Here is a 20962-nt window from a genome sequence, read left to right on the forward strand (position 1 = left end):
CACATGTGGGTTACTGAAAGGTTGGAGACCAAACGTCGAAAGCTCCATACATGTGAGTTACTGAAAGGTTGGAGAACAAACGTCCAAAGCTTCATACATGTGGGTTACTGAAAGGTTGGAGACCAAACGTCGAAAGCTTCATGTGTGTGACTGAAAGGTTGGAGACCAAACGTCCAAAGCTCCATACATGTGAGTTACTGAAAGGTTGGAGACCAAATGTCGAAAGCTTCATACATGTGGGTTACTGAAAGGTTGGAGACCAAACGTCCAAAGCTCCATACATGTGGGTTACTGAAAGGTTGGAGACCAAACGTCCAAAGCTCCATACATGTGGGTTACTGAAAGGTTGGAGACCAAACGTCCAAAGCTCCATACATGTGGGTTACTGAAAGGTTGGAGACCAAACGTCCAAAGCTCCATACATGTGTGTGACTGAAAGGTTGGAGACCAAACGTCCAAAGCTCCATGCATGTGTGTGACTGAAAGGTTGGAGACCAAACGTCGAAAGCTACATGTGTGTGACTGAAAGGTTGGAGACCAAACGTCCAAAGCTACATGTGTGTGACTGATAGGTTGGAGACCAAACGTCCAACGTTGCACACATGTGTGAACTGCATGACAAGGAGGACGGTACAGGCGGTGAAGAAGTGCAGTGGGGGGCAGGTATCGGATTTCAGAGGACGAAGGACAGCGATGAAGAATAAAAAATACTTGTGGAGCTCGGCACTTGTCTTGCTGTCAGTCATCGATCTGCAGAGGTTGATCAATGGGATCCGTTCATCATTACCGTCTGCTCTCTCTCTCTTTGCGTCTCTGTCTCTCTCCCTCTCTATGTCTCTCTCTCTCTGTGTCTCTGTCTCTCTCCCTCTCTCTGTCTCTCTCTCTCTCTGCGTCTCTGTCTCTCTCTCTGTGCCCCTCTCTCTGTCTCTCTCTGTGTGTCCCTCTCTTTGTCTCTCTGTGTCTCCCTCTGTCTGTCTGTCTGTCTTTGTCAAGTCAGCACTGACCTTCAGGGACGGACACGGCTGACATGGGGTTGTCCCGCTTTGCAGGCATCAAGTGTTCCTTGACATTTCGCTTCGGCTTTGTATGTTTTATGTTTAGAATAGGTATGGTGTAACGTAAGTTTACATGCTTTGACACCTTGAAACTGGAATATAACTTTGTATTTGATTAATTCAGTTAAACTGATTCACTGTTTCAGTTTCAGTTTCAGTTTCAAGCTGTCTCAGCGTACGGAGGGATCAATGCAGGCTGCATCACATCTGATGTATTAAAAAAAAAAAAACATATCTCATTTCGCATAAACCCAAGATGCTGATCAGGCTTTGAGAGCCAATCCTAGTGTTTAAAACATTAACCTAAAAGGAAATAAAATAATAATGCAAAATAAACAGATAAGTAATTGCCTTAAAACTTATTGAAGGGAAAGCACACACACACACACACGCGCGCGCGCGCGAGCGCGCGCGCACAGATACACGCACACACACGAACATGTCTCCTGAACTTCTGTATGTTTACACAAACACGTTTTATTTCATTGTTGAATCGAATGCAACTCATTTGGCTCAAAATGCATGGAGAGAGAGAGAGAGAGAGAGAGAGAGAGAGAGAGAGAGAGAGAGAGAGAGTGAATTTTTATTTCTGAGGGTAATAGAATAAGCAACAATGCTTTTTTTCATTCAGCCCCCGAAAGGAGAAAATTGGGGAAACATATAAAGAAACGAATTGCAAATAGCATCACACAATATCAAACGAGAAAGGACGAAGAAAAGAAAACAGAAAACATCACGTCCATTACAAATCATGGAAAGGACTACATGCAAATTGTACACATAAACGCAAACACACACTTTAGAATAACGTATATGCGCCAAGAAATGTAGAGAAAATAGAGAACGACAGACAGACAGACAGACCAACAGAGACACAAAGGGAGGGAGTGAGTTTGAAAGACGTCTTTGAGAACAGTACCATTATATAATTTTTTTTAAATTCGAAGACAGAAATAGCAACATTTTCTATCTGATACTTAATTTCTACATACAATCAGCAAAGCTTTCCATCAGATAGTCATGATACCTTTTTTTTTTGAAAACATTGAGACTTGTATGAACATTGAAACTAGATAAGACGTTCCAGAGACATCCACCAGAGTAAGTGAGACTAAATTTAAACAAATCAAGTCTAGGTAACGGTACCACTATCTTGTTGGTGTCGCGGATTGTACTTGTAACGAATCGTTGTTTTTGACATGGAGGAGCAAAACCAGACATTATCTTAAACATAAAAAGTGCCTTATTATGAGTGAGTTTCCATTTTAATGGCAGTATATTCAAGTTTTTGTAGTCAGAGGCAGTTAACGAAGATTTCAAAAGTCTGAGCTTTACAGCTCTTCTATGCAAACTCATAAGTTGTTTGAGAATAATTTCACTGTCAGAATCCCATATTGTTGATGCATAATTTATATGTGGTTTTATGTATGCATGAAACAGTATTTTCCGACAGTGCTTGTTTAAGAATGTTTTATTATAGACAGCTGATGAATCTTTTTTTATATAATGTTTTACATGCCATCTTTATACGTTGTGACCATGATAGGTTATTATCAACAAGGCCAAGAACCCTGTGATGACTAACTTCCTCAGTTATTTTGCCTTTAATGTACAATGGTGAACTGGTGGGCGGAAAGTTTAAGAGAGAAAGAGAGAGACAGAGTGAGTTAGAGACAGACAGACAGAGAGATAGGGACAGACAGGCAGAGATAGAGACAGAGGATGGTGGCGGGAGAGAGAGAACTCAGAACTCAAAACGTTTTTATTCAAGGATTAAGATTTTAGGCATAGCTTATTCTTCCAATCTGTCCTTGCTAATCTACATCTATTACAAATAGCACACACATAAATGAAAGGAAAAGGTTTTCATGCAGAAGGGTATACAAAATGAAGAAAACAGACCCCCCCGTACCCTCCCACACACCCTCACCCGTGCACACACACATGCATACAGACACTGACGCGCGCGCGCGAGCGCACACACACACACACACACACACACACACACACACACACACACACACGCATACACACTGACAGCACCCCCTCCCTCCCCCCACACACTAAGATTGACAGATGGATAGGACAGTGAGTCAGAGAGAGAGAGAGAGAGAGAGAGAGAGAGAGAGATGTCATCAGTATAGAAGTTCCAGAAACATCCGGGTGTTCAAAAGGTACAGTATTGTTACTGTCTCTGAAATCTACGTGTGGCAAGCGCAGCATACTACAGTGACTACCACCATCACCAATATTATTTGGACATTTGTCACGATTATGATAGAACGAAATGAATAGATTTATGCATGCATAAGAAATAGAAAAAAAGGAAAGAGCAAAACAAAACACGATGAAATGAGAAAGCAAGAAAAGAACAACAACAGCAACAATAACTGATACAATAAATAAGACATAACTGACCCCTTTGTTACTGTCTACAGTAATTCAAAGATCAGAGTTATTTACTGTTGGAAGGGTTGAAGATGTTTATGCAGACTTGATTTGAAAATAGGAAGAGAACTGCCCGTTTGTATGTGCAAAGGAAGGGAGTTCCACAGGGATGCACCCGAAAATGCAAAACTAGTTTTGAACAAATCAATTCGGGTACGTGGCAAAATGTATTTGTTAGAGCCGTATCGGTATGAGGCTCGTGCAAGCAGGTGTTTGAGATATTGTGGTGCCAAGTTATTGTGTGTTTTGTACATGAGTAATGCTTTGTTGAATTCTAGCTGGTTTTGAAGTGGAAGGATATTTAATCTGGCTTGCTTTTCTAACGTTGACAGTGAGTGATCTGGTAGAATCACCCAAAAATTCACCCCCCGCCCCTCCCCACCGGACGTTTTGCCTTGTGGGAGGTTTATGGTCATCTGATGTGTCCAGTCCAGCCCTATCCATTCCGGGCTTCTAGATGTCACAATGGTTGTTCAACAGTTTTCACCACAATGCGATACAGAACACAGAATACTATCAGCAGTCTGATATGATATAATCAGGATGTAATAAGAATACTGATACAGCGACGGTCTTTGGTCTAAGCGTTTTACAAACGCGGAGTATTTGCACAGCAGGCTGCTTACCTTAGTAGAACTGACTGAGAGCTGCCTCTGGGCGCTCGTCATTCGTTTCCTGTGTCATTCAGTCAGGCGTCAGTCACGCGTACACCCATACACACATGTAACCTTTTACATGTATAACCTTTCTTTCGTTTTACCCCGGCTGCCATACTCAGGGGGTGGGGGGTACGCTTGTTTCTTTTAGTTTCACCCACCGAACGCTGACAATGACCAAAGGATCTTTAATGTGTGCATTTGATCTTCTTGCATATACACACGAAGATGGTTCAGGCACTTGCAGGTCTGATCGGAACAATCTGCACCCTGAACCCACACGGTGCGCCGAAACTTGGGATCGAACTCTGGAAACTCGTACAAGTTTGCTTAGCGTGAAGACTTGTTCCCATGTGAACGGAATTAGCTGAGACAATTGTTAACGTTACGCGAATGAAGTGCTGCAGAAATGTCTCATATAACGCAGCTCAGACAGTTACTTGACGACCTCCCCTGGTCATAGTCCGTCTTTTTTGCGATGCACTTCCCTTACTTCTGTCTGACAGCCTTACCGTAAGGAACAGATGCCAATAAACATTATATGTGCTAGTATCAGCACCCAAGGGGGACATGGTTATTCGTCATACTCTGTTTTCTTTTTCTTTTATTTAACCCTCAAGGCACGCGCGCACACCCATCAACACACTGGTACACTCGCACACACACACACACTCACACACACACGCACGCACGCACGCACGCACGCACTCACTCACTCACTGTGGCACACATGCATTTATTTTGGCTATGTATTCATTAACTTATGCGCGCACACACATACATTAACACATATATCCATACATACATACATACACGCACGCATGCAGGTATGCACATCCATATACGCACACATACACACGCAAAAACACACGCACACACATGTAGACGCGCACACACGTAAAGACACGCACACGCAAGCACTTTACACATACTTGAATCAATAACATTCCAACCTGCTTTGGAAAGAAACAACATACACACGCACACACGCACACACACACACACACACACACACACACACACACTTACACACATCCAAGTACCTCCATAAAATGTGATAAAAACAACCGACGCTCCTTGCTTCCCTTCCCCGAGATCAATGTACTGAACGGGTACACGTGCACCACTGTCGGATGGGCACAAGCAGCAATGGAGCTGCGGTACTGTTGGTTTGTAAGCTGTGAGGAGGAGCAGTTTGGGATGAGGTCTCTGTATGTAAGCTGTGAGGAGGAGCAGTTTGGGATGAGGTCTCTGTATGTAAGCTGTGAGGGTGAGCAGTTTGGGATGAGGTCTCTGTATGTAAGCTGTGAGGGTGAGCAGTTTGGGATGAGGTCTCTGTATGTAAGCTGTGAGGAGGAGCAGTTTGGGATGAGGTCTCTGTATGTAAGCTGTGAGGAGGAGCAGTTTGGGATGAGGTCTCTGTATGTAAGCTGTGAGGGTGAGCAGTTTGGGATGAGGTCTCTGTATGTAAGCTGTGAGGAGGAGCAGTTTGGGATGAGGTCTCTGTATGTAAGCTGTGAGGAGGAGCAGTTTGGCATGAGGCCTCTGTATGTAAGCTGTGAGGAGGAGCAGTTTGGGATGAGGTCTCTGTATGTAAGCTGTGAGGGTGAGCAGTTTGGGATGAGGTCTCTGTATGTAAGCTGTGAGGAGGAGCAGTTTGGGATGAGGTCTACTCTGGTGCTGGTCCTTTTTCTGTTGTCATCGTCACCTTGTGGTCAACAAGGTTTCATTTCAGGGGCAATGCAAAATAAGATTTTGATTGTGGGTGTTGTGTTGGCGCGCGCGCGCGCGTGTGTGTGTGCACGCGTGCGAGTGAGTGAATGCATCTTTCTGTCTGTCTTCTTTGGTCTCTCTCTCTCTCTCTCTCTCTCTCTCTCTCTCTCTCTCTCTCTCTCTCTCCCTCTCTCTCTCCTCGCTCTCTCTCTCCCTGTCTCTCTCCCTCTCCTCTCTCTCCCTCTCTCTCTCCTCGCTCTCTCTCTCTCTGTCTCTCTCCCTCTCCTCTCTCTCTCTCTCTCACTAATTCACATCCTCTCCCTCCACCTTCTGTTTTTTATCGACTTATTTCCTTCCTATTTTTAGTTTAACCCTTCGTGTGCAGCACTGCGAAGTCCTTGAAATGTGATTTTCTCTCGCTGAGACTGAAAATTGTAGCAAAGTGAAAGTGATCCTGAGGTGAACTGTCACAGGAATAGTCCTCTGCCATTGCCCTGACAGCCGGCCTGTTCGAGGGAATGGAACTCAGTCCCATCAGACACACAAAACGTTCCGTCTCCAAGACTAAAATGTATCCCTAATTAGAAGAATAAAAATATTTTAAAAAAGATATGTCTATATATCTATCTATCTATGTATGTATCTATCTATCTATCCATCTATCTTTTTATATTATTTTATTTGTTTCATTGATTAATCATTATCTTGACCGATGTCAGTTTTCATTTTTTGTACTCTCTCTCTCTCTCTTTCTCCCTCTATCTTTTTATCTCTTTCTCTCCCTATCTGTCCCCTTATATCTCTTTCCTCTTCTTCTCCTCTAATTTAGTGTTGTAGATGTCAAATTGCCATTCATGTATCCATGACTATAATATGCATGCTGTACTGATATAATGATTCCTCATTTGTTTATGTTACTGTTTCCCCTTCGAGGGCTGGATGAAAAAATCATTATTTTGCTTACTCCATTTCCCTCGGAAAATAAAATTTATTCAATTCAATTCAGTTCTATCTACCTTCCAACCTACCTACCTGTATTCATGACAAACAAACAAACAAACAAAAATATAGGTAAAAGAGGGATTGAAGGAAACAAACATAAAGGAGATGTTTAACTAATCTACTGAAGCAGGCAGAAGTGGGTATCGGAACAAAGCTCGAAATACTGACGCTAGTATCACTTTTTTCAGAATCACTGACGTTAGTACCGTCTCCCTCTACTCCGAATCACTGACGTTAGTATCACTGCCCCCTCCATCCCCCCTTTCCCCCCTACCCCTGATTCACAGACGTTAGTATCACTTACCCCCCCCCACCCCTCGAATCACTGACGTTAGTATCACTCCCCATTCTGGAATCACTGATGTCAGTATCACTCTCCGCCCAGAATCATTGACGTTAGTATCACTTTTAAAAACAGAATATCTGACGTTAGTATCACTCCCCCTCCTCCTCCAGAATCACTGACGTTACTATCACTCCCACCCCACCTCCGAATCACTGACGTTACTATCACTCCCCTCACCCCACCTCCGAATCACTGACGTTACTATCACTCCCCTCACCCCACCTCCGAATCACTGACGTTACTATCAATCCCCCTCCTCAAATCACTGATGTTAGTATTACTCTCCGCCCAGAATCATTGACGTTAGTATCACTCCCCGCCCCCACCCCCACCCCCCACCCCATCCCCAAATCACTGACGTTAGTATCACTTTCCCTTCACAATCACTGACGTTTGTATCACCCCCTCCCCCGGAATCATTGACGTTAGTATCATCTCCCATCCCCTACACCCTACCCCCGAATCACTGACGTTAGTATCACTCCCCCCCACGCCCCGAATCACTGATGTTAGTATCACTCCCCCCCTGCCCCGAATCACTGATGTTAGTATTACCCCCCCCCCCCCCTGCCCCGAATCACTGATGTTAGTATCCCCCCCCCTGCCCCGAATCACTGATGTTAGTATCACTCCCCAACCCCCCCCCCCTGCCCCGAATCACTGATGTTAGTATCACTCCCCAACCCCCCCCCCCCGCCCCGAATCACTGATGTTAGTATCTCCCCCCCCCCCGCCCCGAATCACTGATGTTAGTATCACTCCCCCCCCCCCTGCCCCGAATCACTGATGTTAGTATCACTCCCCCCCCCCCCCCCCCCTGCCCCGAATCACTGATGTTAGTATCACTCCCCCCCCCCCTGCCCCGAATCACTGATGTTAGTATCACTCCCCCCTGCCCCGAATCACTGATGTTAGTATCACTCCCCCCCCCCCCCCCTGCCCCGAATCACTGATGTTAGTATCCCCCCCCCCCTGCCCCGAATCACTGATGTTAGTATCACTCCCCAACCCCCCCCCCCCTGCCCCGAATCACTGATGTTAGTATCCCCCCCCTGCCCCGAATCACTGATGTTAGTATCACTCCTCCCCCCCCCCCCACCCCCAAATCACTGACGTAAGTATCACTCCTCCACCCCCAAATCACAGACGTTAGTATCACTCACCCCACACAACACACAGAGAATCACTGACTTTATTATCACTTTTTAAAACAGAATCACTGACGTTATTATCACTCCCCCCCCCTCCCCGACCCCCCGCGCCCTAATCACTGATGTTAGTATCACTTTTCTCCCCAGAATCACTGATGTTAGTATCACTTTTCCCCCCAGAATCACTGATGTTAGTATCACTTTTCCCCCCAGAATCACTGATGTTAGTATCACTTTTCCCCACAGAATCACTGATGTTAGTATCACTTTTCCCCACAGAATCACTGATGTTAGTATCACTTTTCCCCCCAGAATCACTGATGTTAGTATCACTTTTCCCCCCAGAATCACTGATGTTAGTATCACTTTTCCCCCAGAATCACTGATGTTAGTATCACTTTTCCCCCAGAATCACTGATGTTAGTATCACTTTTCCCCCAGAATCACTGATGTTAGTATCACTTTTCCCCCAGAATCACTGATGTTAGTATAATTTTTTTCACAGAATCTCTGTCGTTAGTATCACTCCCCCCCTCCCCCCAGAATCTCTTTTGTTCAGTATCCCTGACGTTGGTATCGCTGTGTTGCAGACTGTGGACGCGGAGAGGCCCAGCCCCAGCAGATAACTCCTGCTGCACAGAAGAGACAGGACCGCTGCACGTAGCAGGCTTCGTCAGCTTTTCCCCAAACTGCACAATACTGCGTCCTTCCTCTCCATCAGTCCATCCTTCCTCTCCATCACTGTCAAATTGTGTTTGATGATTCAACTGCGACGCGTTAACTCTTGTACGGATAGTGTATAGAGAGAACGCTTCGAGAAGGCGACATATGGAAAAGACAATGACTGCAAGTCTGGAAGAAAAGTAGTTAAAGTTACGTGGGCATGCTAAATGGTACATTATGATAACAGCATCGACTAAATGAATCAGAGCTTGAAAACAAGCGTGTTTGATCTCACGGTGACGAAGCAAAGTCACGGGCAGTATTTTGTGGAAAACATTTTTAACATCAGTGGGAACAAGTCTGGTCTCGAACAACAGATGAAGAGAAAATAAAATCAGAGTATATAGACAGAAACTAACTTAGTACTGGCGTCAAAATACGTTCGCCAGAACCATATGAACAGGGTATAAATAGCAGACTAAATGCAGGTGTTGGCAAAAACAAAGGTGTAATAATAACAGTCACCCTGGTCACACCTCCAGATGCTCAGATAAAGGAATGTCAAGATCAACAGGTCTCCAGTTTTCAAACAGTCAGGTAAAAGTGAAGCCAGCAAAACCAGCAGACCCGGTCTTAATCTCATGACGACTTAGCTCATAGAAGCTTAGGTGAGTAGACCTGAAGACGTCAGACTACCTGTTGACAAAGTGCCAAACTCCCAAGTACTAAAAGCGACGAAAGCCAATCGAACAAAACCCTTACAATTCGAACCCTCGTCCAAGTCTCCGGACGACAAAATCAGAAACCCAGACCAGCAGATTCAGGACTGGAACAGCAGACGAGCACGTCTCCAGCCAACTCGAAGACAGAGTAAAGAGGTTCTGAAGGCAACGCTTCCCAACATCTAAAAACCAAGAGATCCGACCGAACCACGAGACTGGCAACCTGGCCTGAAATCCAGGGAAGAGAATACTCTACAAACCTCACTCAGCCAGAAGGGAACCACGTCGCCAGAGCAGGAAGTGACAGGCAGTCGCCCACAATTACAAGATCGAGAGGAGGAAGCCAGGACCTGAAAGGAACGAGGTCTGAACCCAAAGACCCAGAAAGTGCACCACGTCACCTCTTGTCCCCAAACTCTCCCACAACTCTAAAACAGAAAAAAACTCGACTAGGAAACCCACGCTATAAACTGTGACATAAAGCCGAGCCCTGTGGACCCGAGACTGGAAGCCCAAGGCCGGCAGACCCCCGGGATGGGCAGCACTGTGGGCGACGATCCCAGCACGATGACGTGCGGAGGGGCGGTGATTGAGGAGTTCCAGTCGGACAGGGTGGGGCTGGCTTACAACCGGCCCTGTGACTTCCTCACGCCCCAGGTCAGAGCGCCTTCTTTGTCTGTGTTGTGCTGTGCTTTACTGTGCTTTATTGCACAGTGCTGTGCTGTGTTATGCTAAATTATACTGTGCTGTGTTGCTATATTGTACTGTGCTGTGTTGTGCTATATTGTACTGTGCTGTGTTGTGCTTTACTTACTGTGCTGTGCTGTGCTTTATTGTACTGTACTGTACTGTACTGTACTATGCTGTGTTATGTTTTATTGCACTGTACTGTGCTGTACGGTATTATATTGTTGTTGTTGGTGGCGGTGATTTATGACATTGTGAATTTTTTTTTCTAGGGGTTTTGATGTTTTTTTCGTAGATGGTTGGAAATGGCGGTATTTGTTTTGGCTGTTGATGGTTGTGGTAGCAGTAGGTTGGAAAGAGCGATGTTTATGATGGCGGTTGATGGCGTGTGTATACTCTGTTTCGTGTTGCAGTTTGTGTGTGTGTGTGTGTTTGTGTGTGTGTGTGTGTGTGTGCGTGCGTGCGTTCGTTCGTGTGCGTGAGAGAGAGAGAGAGAGAGAGAGAGAGAGAGGTATGCTTAATGCAGTTTATATACAACTGTTACGGGCTGCATGCATCTTTTTAGTCACAAAATTAGACAACAGCTTAAAACGATCATTGAGGTTCTAAGTATGTGCGGATTTAGAGAATTAACTTTTGTTTATAAGTAAACCATTGTTTCATAAATATGAGGAAACAAATAATTCTTGTTTATAACCGTAGGAGGTGCACATTATTAATTCGTTGTCTATCACTTTGAAAGGGAAAACTGGTCTTGAGAGATACTCTGGTGAACTAGAGGGTAGCATACTGTAATCAGCATGAATCGCGTGAGACAGACAGACATACAGAGAAATCACGAGGCGATAAAACAGGCTCAGACTGTGCTCTATCCTTTCGTGTTACCTTTTCTGTGTTGAAAGCACTCTCGCAAACTTGTCCCCATTAAGTTTTCTTTAAATTGCACCCATAGGGAGAGAGACACTGAGAAATGGGGAGAGAGAGGGGAGGGGGGGGGGGGTTGGGGGGGGAGAGGGAATGGAAAAGGAAGAAGAGTGCGAAAGAAAGTTTCTGGCAAGAAACGAATTTCCTGCTGCTCCTATTGCCTACCGTATACCTGATCGTGTCTGGTTTGTGTTGTTGTTTTCCTGTCTTCTGTTTGACGCTCCTGACCTGAACTGTGTGTTGTTGTTTTCCGATTCAAACAGATCTGTTGAACTCGTTTCGTACTATGAAAATAAGATGATACCTTAATAACGACTGGGTAAAGAAGCGTTGAACCTTGAACAAACGTCTACCAAGATATGTTAACGACTAGTGTTATTTGAGTCTAAAATCGTCAAAATGGATGAAGAAGCGGTAAATCCTTGAACCAACCAGCAAGACAGATAAACCACCCACGTAAATACACGTCTGTTTTCGTCTCTGGCGTCACAATGGGATGTCCGTAGGTCGTCGTTCTCTCAGTACAACCGGCAAAAAACAGAGGACCAGACTCATAAACCAGTCGGTACGGTTCAGTTACTCCAGGAGGCGACTCAGCGTTCGGACAAATCCATGTAGGCTTCTCCACAACTGCAGAGCAGATGCCTGACCAGCCTGGTGAGAAAAATAAAGAGATACATAGCAAATAAATGAATAGGTCATCGAATCAATGAATACATAGATTGACAATAGATAAAGAGATTAGATAAGATGCAAATAGATAAAGAAATGAAATATAGAAAATGCATTACTGACAATAATAATACATAAATGATAAAAAAAAAACCCAAAAAACCCCGAATAAGCAAACACACGTAAATAAACTCAAAAACACGCGCACATGCATTGACACCTTACCCCCCCCCCCTCCCCCCCCCCCACACACACACCCATTTCTCCCCCCACACGCACACCCACACCCACACACGCGCGCGCGCACGTGTCCGCCCGCCCGCACTCACGCACGCACACGCGCGCGCACACACACGCACATATACACACATTCGTGCACAACAGATATGCAACAAATATGCAGTCTCACAGATATGAACGCACACACACACACACACACACACACACACGCGCGCGCGTGCCGCAAGGGATTGGAAGAGATCTCTTATGCCAGTAACGTGGCGTCTAGCGTGTTGCTCGGTCCAATGTGTTTGGGAAAGCCCAGAGAGACTCAGTTCCATTTTGAAGAAATTTGCGCAATGTTGGTTTGGAAATGATGTCAATATTGGTTTGATTTGCAAAGGATCTATTATGCTAGATTTGCGGCCATTCCCTGTCTGTTTTTCTTTTTGTGAGGCGATCAGTGATATGGTGGCCTTGTATCTGGTTTTTGAGGTACTCTTTTACTTTTCTTACGATTTTAGATTTTTCTAGATGTAGACCGTTCGTTTGTGTTGCTTTAGCAGCAAGCCTTTCAGCTCGCTCATTTCCCTCAACACCTGCATGCCCGGGCCAATATGACCGTGTACGCTTTTGAATCCGAAAGTTGCGCATTGCCTCATGTTACTCTGGGCTCCCAATTCCACTTTCAATTTTTTTTTTGTAGAAGTTTGAGTCAGTCAGAATCATGGCATGTTGATTCCCAGGCGTATGAATAGATGACAGCCACTGGAGAGCATGTGTCACAGCTTCATCTTCCATAATCAGGCTGGAGGTTGAACGCGGCATTTCTTCCCCAGTGAATTTTCCTTTTTCCTTCGCAGTGAATCCCCAACCAGAACTGGTGACTGGGCCATCTGAGTATATGATTATAATTTTTTTGGTTTTTACTGTTTTCTTCTATGAGTAGCTTCACTTCTGCATCAGTTTTGCCCTCTGGCCATTCCCTACAATGTCTTCCGAGGGTGGGTGAAACGATTATGTTGAAAAGATGCTTGAAGTTTTCAGGGTTTTCCTCCCAATATTTTGTTTCTTTCAGGTCTTGTAGCTGGCTTACAGGCAGGATTGTGTCTTCTGCTTGTCCCATCCATGATCTTCCGTCTCCTAGACGGCTGTCTTTTGGATCCTTAACTGCATCATGCAGTGGGTTTTGGGAGTTTTCTAATGCTCTGAAGTAGGCCCTAACCTGTTCTAACTTGTTTCCAGCTTGCGTTGAAGGAAGGTCAAGCAGGTATCGCATGGTCTTTGTAGGGGTTTCTTTTGATGTTCCGAGTATCAGCCTCATAGTTTCATTTTTTAATATTTTCTAATTTTAGGAAGCTGCTTTGAGACGGTGTTGTTTTAGTCCGTCCGTAGTCGATCACACTGAGAACGAGTGATGATATACCCGGAAGAGGTGGCGTTGTTCGATGCCTTTGAGAACAGTGCTTTCGGTGTGTTTTCTGGAGGTCAGCATCCTGTCGGTGGTGATTTGCTCGCGGTTTTGTTGTTGAGGGTGCACAACAACGTTTGGGCTTTCGCTGAATTGATCGCGGTTTTGTTGTTGAGGGTGCACAGCAACGTTTGGGCTTTCGCTGAATTGATCGAAGAGCCTCAGTCCCTGCACCATTGGGCGATATTTTTCAGTTGCTTCTGGACAGCTGTATTTCCTTCTTGAGCATCATTTGAAGTTTTGAAGACAAGGCCATCGTCCGCAAGAGTAAGCACCTGAGCTACAACAGTGTTGTTTAAGTCTGCAAGGCCTTTAATGTAGACGTTGTAGAGGACATGAGAGAGCGGAGTGGTCCCATGGGAAGTTTAGAAGGTGCAGACATACATACAGTCTCCGAGACGTAGTACGACGGGTTTTTTTTCCCTGTAGTGCTGCTGCTATCCATTTTGTTAGAGTCAAACTTAATCCATGAAGTGCGCAAACTGGACTTTCTTGTTAGCATCTTCCAGGTTAACAGAGGCACATTCTCCCTCCAAATAAAGATGAATAGAGAACAGGCAAGAGTACATGGGAATATGTGACTGCTTTCTCATCTGAAATATATAAAAGGAAGGATTTCAAAGAAAAGAAGAAACATTAGCAGTAGCATAAACGAGAAAACAAACAAATCGAATAAATACACGTATATTGGGATCATGTTGAGGCTATCAGATAAACGAAGTCTATCATTTAGTGCATGCGCATGGAGAGAGAGAGAGAGAGAGAGTGGGGGGGGGGGGGGGGGGGGGGGAAAAAGAAAACATTAATGAACGCCGGCAAAGCAGGATATCGCTCTTACGTCGGCAAGCAAGCTGCGGGATATCGCTCTTACGTCGGCAAGCAAGCTGCGGGATATCGCTCTTACGTCGGCAAGCAAGCTGCGGGATATCGCTCTTACGTCGGCAAGCAAGCTGCGGGATATCGCTCTTACGTCGGCAAGCAAGCTGCGGGATATCGCTCTTACGTCCAAACTTAAATCCGTCACAAAAGCGACTTCCTATAGCATGAAATTTCACTCGCACATATCGATCAGATCGAATACGGCAGAGCCGACGCACCATCTGCCTGAAGCTTTAGCATTTCTGACAGACAGTGAGAGTGTGAGTGGGCCTTTACCAGGGGGAGTGGCGGGAGAATCGCCAGCCGGCCTCCCCCACACAGATCTAAAGTAAATAAACCCGTCAACATGTCAATAAATGAATCAATAACTCGCTTTATAGTTTCATGGCCACTCCTCCAGCTTCCCCTCACACCCGTCCTGTCTTCCCTGTTCCACCATTCACTCGTCGGCTCGACGGAAAAAAAAATAAATAAAAAAAAGAGAAAGAAGAGCATCGTCTGAACGTTGACCTTTGCTTCCCGAAGGATGATGCCCTCGTGGAAAAGCTCGTGCTAATGCACATGGAAGAATTCCAGCAGCCAGGGAGGGGCGTAGTCAGCAGTGACGTCCAGCAGAAACTGGTGCTAAGCAAACCCCATTCCCATTGATTGCCTTTCACGCCCACATGACCACCCTCTGTCTGTGGACCCGTGGCACAGCGGTGACGGTCCATTGTGTCTTCCACGTCTGATCTGTGCCTGGAACTTCCTGCTGTAGTGTTGCAGAAGTATGCATGTTGTTGTTTCGTTTTGCTGCTGCCCTATTAGCAGCTTACTGTTCCTTTCTGGTTGTTACTATTATCATTAGTGTGCGGTTATCGTTGTTATTTTTACTCGGTATATCAAGTAATAGCAACAACGAAATCGAAACATATTCAGCCTATGTCTGCCGGAGAGAGCGTCTGTTCCCAATCGTGACGTTGATGATTTGCCCGTGTGGAATATCAGTGAAAGATCCGTTCCGAGCGGGCAAAAAAAGAAAAGGAAAACTATAATGATAAGAATGATAATAATGAAACATAATGATGATGATGATGATATTAATAATGATAAACAATGATGATGATGAATGATGATGATGATGATGATAATAATGATAAACAATGATGATGATGATGGTGATAAGAAGAAGGAGGAGGAGATAAAGAACAAGGACGAGAAGAAGACAGGCTGGAGACTGGGGATGAAATAAGAAGAAACGACAACAAAGAAAATACGGACAGCGCGCGCTCGCGTGTGTGTCTGTGTGTGTGCGCGCGTGCGTGTGTAGAGACTACTGATTACACATTTATTACCGCCCCGATCTCGCCAGCGACTGACTAACAAAATATTGTGATACTATTCTTCTTCTTCTTCTTCTTCTTCCTTCGTGGGCTGCAACTCCCACGTTCACTCGCATATACACGAGTGGGCTTTTACGTGTATGACCGTTTTTACTATGCCATGTAGGCAACCATACTCCGTTTTCTGGGAGGTGCTTGCTGGGTATGCTATTTTTCCATAACCCACCGAATGCTGACATGCATACAGGATCTTTAACGTGCGTATTTGATCTTCTGCTTGTGTGTACACAAAAATGGGGTTCAGGCACTAGCAGGTCTGCGCGTATGTTGACCTGGGAGATCGAAAAAATCAGGCGCCGTTACCGAGATTCGAAGTCCAACGCTGTAATTACTTGGCTATAACGCCTGTCTGATGTTATCCATTATTCCCCAATATTGCAGTTTTTGACTCACTTTTGTAAGCAAAGTGAGCATGTTATAACCCGGGTGTGTGTGTGTGTGTGTGTGTGTGTGTGTGTGTGTGTGTGTGTGTGTGTGTGTGTGTGTGTGTGTGTGTATTTGCTTATCTATCAAAGTGCTCTTATTTCTCTCCAGAATTTGACAGTCAGACATGGGAATCTCACTCCCATGGGAGGAAATTCTGCTTTTCTTGGTCAGCTAGAGATATATTGTGGAACGATTGATTGTCATGACCACTGTGTGGAGTTTCATCTCCTTGAAGCTTGTCAGTAAGCACGGAAGCACACAAAACACGCCATGCTACTATTCAAACTACAAGTAAAGAAACATAGTGAAGAAACAGGTGAATGCGCCAGGATGTAGTTTGTAGAGATAAAAAACAAACGAACAAGCAGAGGATGAAATAAAAGTTATGCAACGAGATAAACTCTTGACATCTGACAGAAAGATTTCCATCAGAACCCATCAAAAACTTACTGTTCTAGCATTAACATTGTCTGGACCAGAGAAAGCTGCACAAATTTTGATAATAATAATAATGATAAAAAAGAATAATAAAGAAGTTTTGATGAACGTTGATCACAGGTCTTCTGATGTCTGCATGCCTGCTGCCTCTTGTGTCATACCTATCTGATTGTATCTTTGATCACAGTAATCACACCATTTATCAACAGTCTGTCTGATTGTATCTCTGATCTCACTCATCACACCATTTATCAACAGACTGTCTGATTGTATCTTTGATCTCAGTCATCACACCATTTATCAACAGACTGTCTGATTGTATCTTTGATCTCAGTAATCACACCATTTATCAACAGACTGTCTGATTGTATCTTTGATCTCAGTCATCACACCATTTATCAACAGACTGTCTGATTGTAACTTTGATCTCAGTAATCACACCATTTATCAACAGACTGTCTGATTGTATCTTTGATCTCAGTAATCACACCATTTATCAACAGTCTGTCTGATTGTATCTTTGATCTCAGTAATCACACCATTTATCAACAGACTGTCTGATTGTAACTTTGATCTCAGTAATCACACCATTTATCAACAGACTGTCTGATTGTATCTTTGATCACAGTAATCACACCATTTATCGACAGTCTGATTGTATCTTTGATCTCAGTCATCACACCATTTATCAACAGACTGTCTGATTGTATCGTTGATCTCAGTCATCACACCATTTATCAACAGACTGTCTGATTGTATCTTTGATCTCAGTAATCACACCATTTATCAACAGACTGTCTGATTGTATCTTTGATCTCAGTCATCACACCATTTATCAACAGACTGTCTGATTGTATCTTTGATCTCAGTCATCACACCATTTATCAACAGACTGTCTGATTGTATCTTTGATCTCAGTCATCCCACCATTTATTGACAGTCTGTCTGATTGTATCTTTGATCTCAGTCATCACACCATTTATTGACAGTCTGTCTGATTGTATCTTTGATCTCAGTCATCCCACCATTTATTGACAGTCTGTCTGATTGTATCTTTGATCTCAGTCATCACACCATTTATTGACAGTCTGTCTGATTGTATCTTTGATCTCAGTCATCACACCATTTATCAACAGACTGTCTGATTGTATCTTTGATCTCAGTCATCACACCATTTATCAACAGACTGTCTGATTGTATCTTTGATCTCAGTCATCACACCATTTATCGACAGTCTGATTGTATCTTTGATCTCAGTCATCACACCATTTATCAACAGACTGTCTGATTGTATCTTTGATCTCAGTCATCACACCATTTATCAACAGACTGTCTGATTGTATCTTTGATCTCAGTCATCACACCATTTATCAACAGACTGTCTGATTGTATCTTTGATCTCAGTCATCACACCATTTCCTAACAGACGGGTCAACTGGTGATGATCACGGATGAGATGTCAGCCCGGATGTGTGCCCGTTCTTTGAGTAGACAAAAGAAGACAAGACAAATTCTCTGCTAACGAGGATATCAGATAAACAAGGAACATGCTTTTTGTTAACACCCAGCCCTCGCACTGTAAAGAGGAGCCAAAGTAAAAGAAGCAAGTTGTAAACAAAAAGAAAAGAAATGACCACGGAAGCAGAAAGAGTACCAAGCAATGAATGACGAGATAGGGAATGCTGGGAGCATGAGTGGATGCTTGCACTGACTGGATTGAGAGTATGTATTACTGTCTGGATGTCTTGTTTTGCTTTGCACTGAACTGCCTGTCCCTTGCGTTGTCTTGACCTTGATTACCAATTTCTCCCTCCTCCCCCTTTCGCTTTGTAACGAGCTAAAAAGTGTGTGCAGGTGATGGGATCTGTATTACTGGGGCATTAGTCTGATGTGTATAGGTCCTTCGTTGGCACAGCTTCTCATCTGTTTATAGGTCCTTCGTTGGTACAGATTCTCATCTGTTTATAGGTCCTTCGTTGGTACAGATTCTCATCTGTTTATAGGTCTTTCGTTGGTACAGGTTCATAGGTTGGTACAGGTTCTCATCTGTGGATTTGTCCTTCTTTGGAATAGGTTCTGATCCATTCATAGGTCCTTTGTTGGGATAGGTTCTCATCTGTGTATATGTTGTTCATTGGAATAGGTTCTTATCTGTTCATAGGTCCTTCGTTGGTATAATTTCTCATCTGTTCATAGGTCCTTCGTTGGAATAGGTTATCATATGTTCATAGGTCCTTCGTTGGAATAAGTTCTCATCTGTTCATAGGTCCTTCATTGGAATAAGTTCTCATCTGTTCATAGGTCCGTCGCTGGAATAGGTTCTCATCTGTCCACAGGTCCTTCGTTGGAATAGGTTCTCATCTGTTCATAGGTCCTTCGTTGAAACTGGTTCTCATCTGTGTGTATATGTCCTTCGTTGGATTAGGTTCTCATCTACTCACAGATGCTTCATTGGTAAAAGTTCTCATCTGTTTGTATGTCGTTCATTTGTAGTGGTAATTATATGTTCATCTGCAGGTTATCATCTGTTTACAGGTCCTTGGTTGGTACAAATTCTCATCTGTTTATTGGTTTTCAGTCGGTATTGGTCCTCACATGTGTCTGTTTTATTCGTCTGCTGGCAAATATCTGTATTTGTCTGTGTGTCATCTGTTTAATTTGTTTCCGTTTGTGATTTCGTCTTTCTGTCTGTCTGTCTCGCACTCTGTCTCTCATGTTTGTGAATGCAATGCATTCTTATGCGTTTGTGTGCATGCTCGTGTGTGTGTGTGTGTGTGTGTGTGTGTGTGTGTGTTCGCGCTCCTGCGTATGATGTATCTATTTGTCTGTCTGTCTACATCTATCTGTATTTCTATGCATATCTAGAGAGAGAGAGAGAGAGAGAGAGAGAGAGAGAGAGCGTATGTGCATGCATGTATTAGACTTTTTTGAAAGTTTCGATTCGCTTTGCAAACATACAATAATAATTGTTTGGGTTGATATCGACTATATATCAGCACTGTTTGATTTGATTTGAGGGAGAGACAGACACAAAAAGAGACACAGGCAGACAGACACTTTCTGATATATTTGCACATGACTTTTTTCAGAAAATCGCTGTGTCGTGAAAAAGCAGTTGTCAAGCGGGTACAGTAATAACTGCCAAAATCATGTTATTTTCCAAATTTCTGGAAAACGAAACGCGCTGGAATTACTTTGTTGATTTGTTCTGGAATTCTCTGTCTGTTTTGTCTACGCTCGCAACTGAAACTGTCCATTAAAAGATGTGGCTGTGGGCAAGGTATCGGGCGATACGGACCATGGGAGGAAGCTTGTGAAAGTGTGTATGTTGGAACAATCCGAAAATGATTTGTGCTTGAAATTTGGTCGAATTTTGAATGGAGTGCTTCAGTTTTTGCATGCTGCTCATATTATGAAATGTACTTTATGGAAAAACGTAAACAATAGACAAACACACGCGCGCGCTGGTGCACACACACACACACACACACGCAAACACGCACACATACACACATCTTGCGTGCGTGTGCCTGATCCACCATGCGCGTGTATGAATAATTAACATCAGCTGTAGTTGTGGCTTGTCATCCGTGTACATAAATAACTGCTGTTCTGGATTTAGTTGGGGAACACTCGTGATTATCACATGTGTACGCAGATATATAACTCTTGCTCTGTATTTAGTTAGAAGACATATTTGAACTATCTTATATGATGATAAATTCATTATTGTTCTAGATACGGTTAGGGATGACGTGGGTTGTCATCCGTGTGGATGAATGTGTAACTTCTGCTCTGGATGTGGTTAGGAGACAGTGTCTGGATGTAACTTCTGCTCTGGATGTGGTTAGGAGACAGTGTCTGGATGTAACTTCTGCTCTGGATGTGGTTAGGAGACAGTGTCTGGATGTAACTTCTGCTCTGGATGTGGTTAGGAGACAATGTCTGGACGTAACTTCTGCTCTGGATGTGGCGAGGAGACAATGTCTGGACGTAACTTCTGCTCTGGATGTGGTTAGGAGACAATGTCTGGACGTAACTTCTGCTCTGGATGTGGCGAGGAGACAATGTCTGGACGTAACTTCTGCTCTGGATGTGGTTAGGAGAC

General features: G+C 44.0%; 2 protein-coding genes across 2 annotated transcripts in view; both read left to right on the top strand.

Moving 5' to 3' along the window:
* The window catches only part of LOC143299603 (uncharacterized), an 83102-nt gene extending 74067 nt beyond the window's left edge, over positions 1-9035 (top strand). The window contains exon 5 of the mRNA XM_076612891.1: positions 8962-9035. Coding sequence (XP_076469006.1) covers positions 8962-9035 — 74 coding nt within the window. The remainder of the gene's footprint in view (positions 1-8961) is intronic.
* Positions 1-20962, top strand: part of LOC143299604 (uncharacterized) — a 195033-nt gene that overhangs the window by 5512 nt on the left and 168559 nt on the right. Inside the window, exon 2 of the mRNA XM_076612892.1 lies at positions 8962-10413. Coding sequence (XP_076469007.1) covers positions 10291-10413 — 123 coding nt within the window. The 5' untranslated portion in view covers positions 8962-10290. The remainder of the gene's footprint in view (positions 1-8961; positions 10414-20962) is intronic.

Source organism: Babylonia areolata, chromosome 25 (genome assembly GCF_041734735.1).
Source record: "Babylonia areolata isolate BAREFJ2019XMU chromosome 25, ASM4173473v1, whole genome shotgun sequence".
Classification (NCBI taxonomy): Eukaryota; Metazoa; Mollusca; class Gastropoda; order Neogastropoda; family Buccinidae; genus Babylonia; species Babylonia areolata.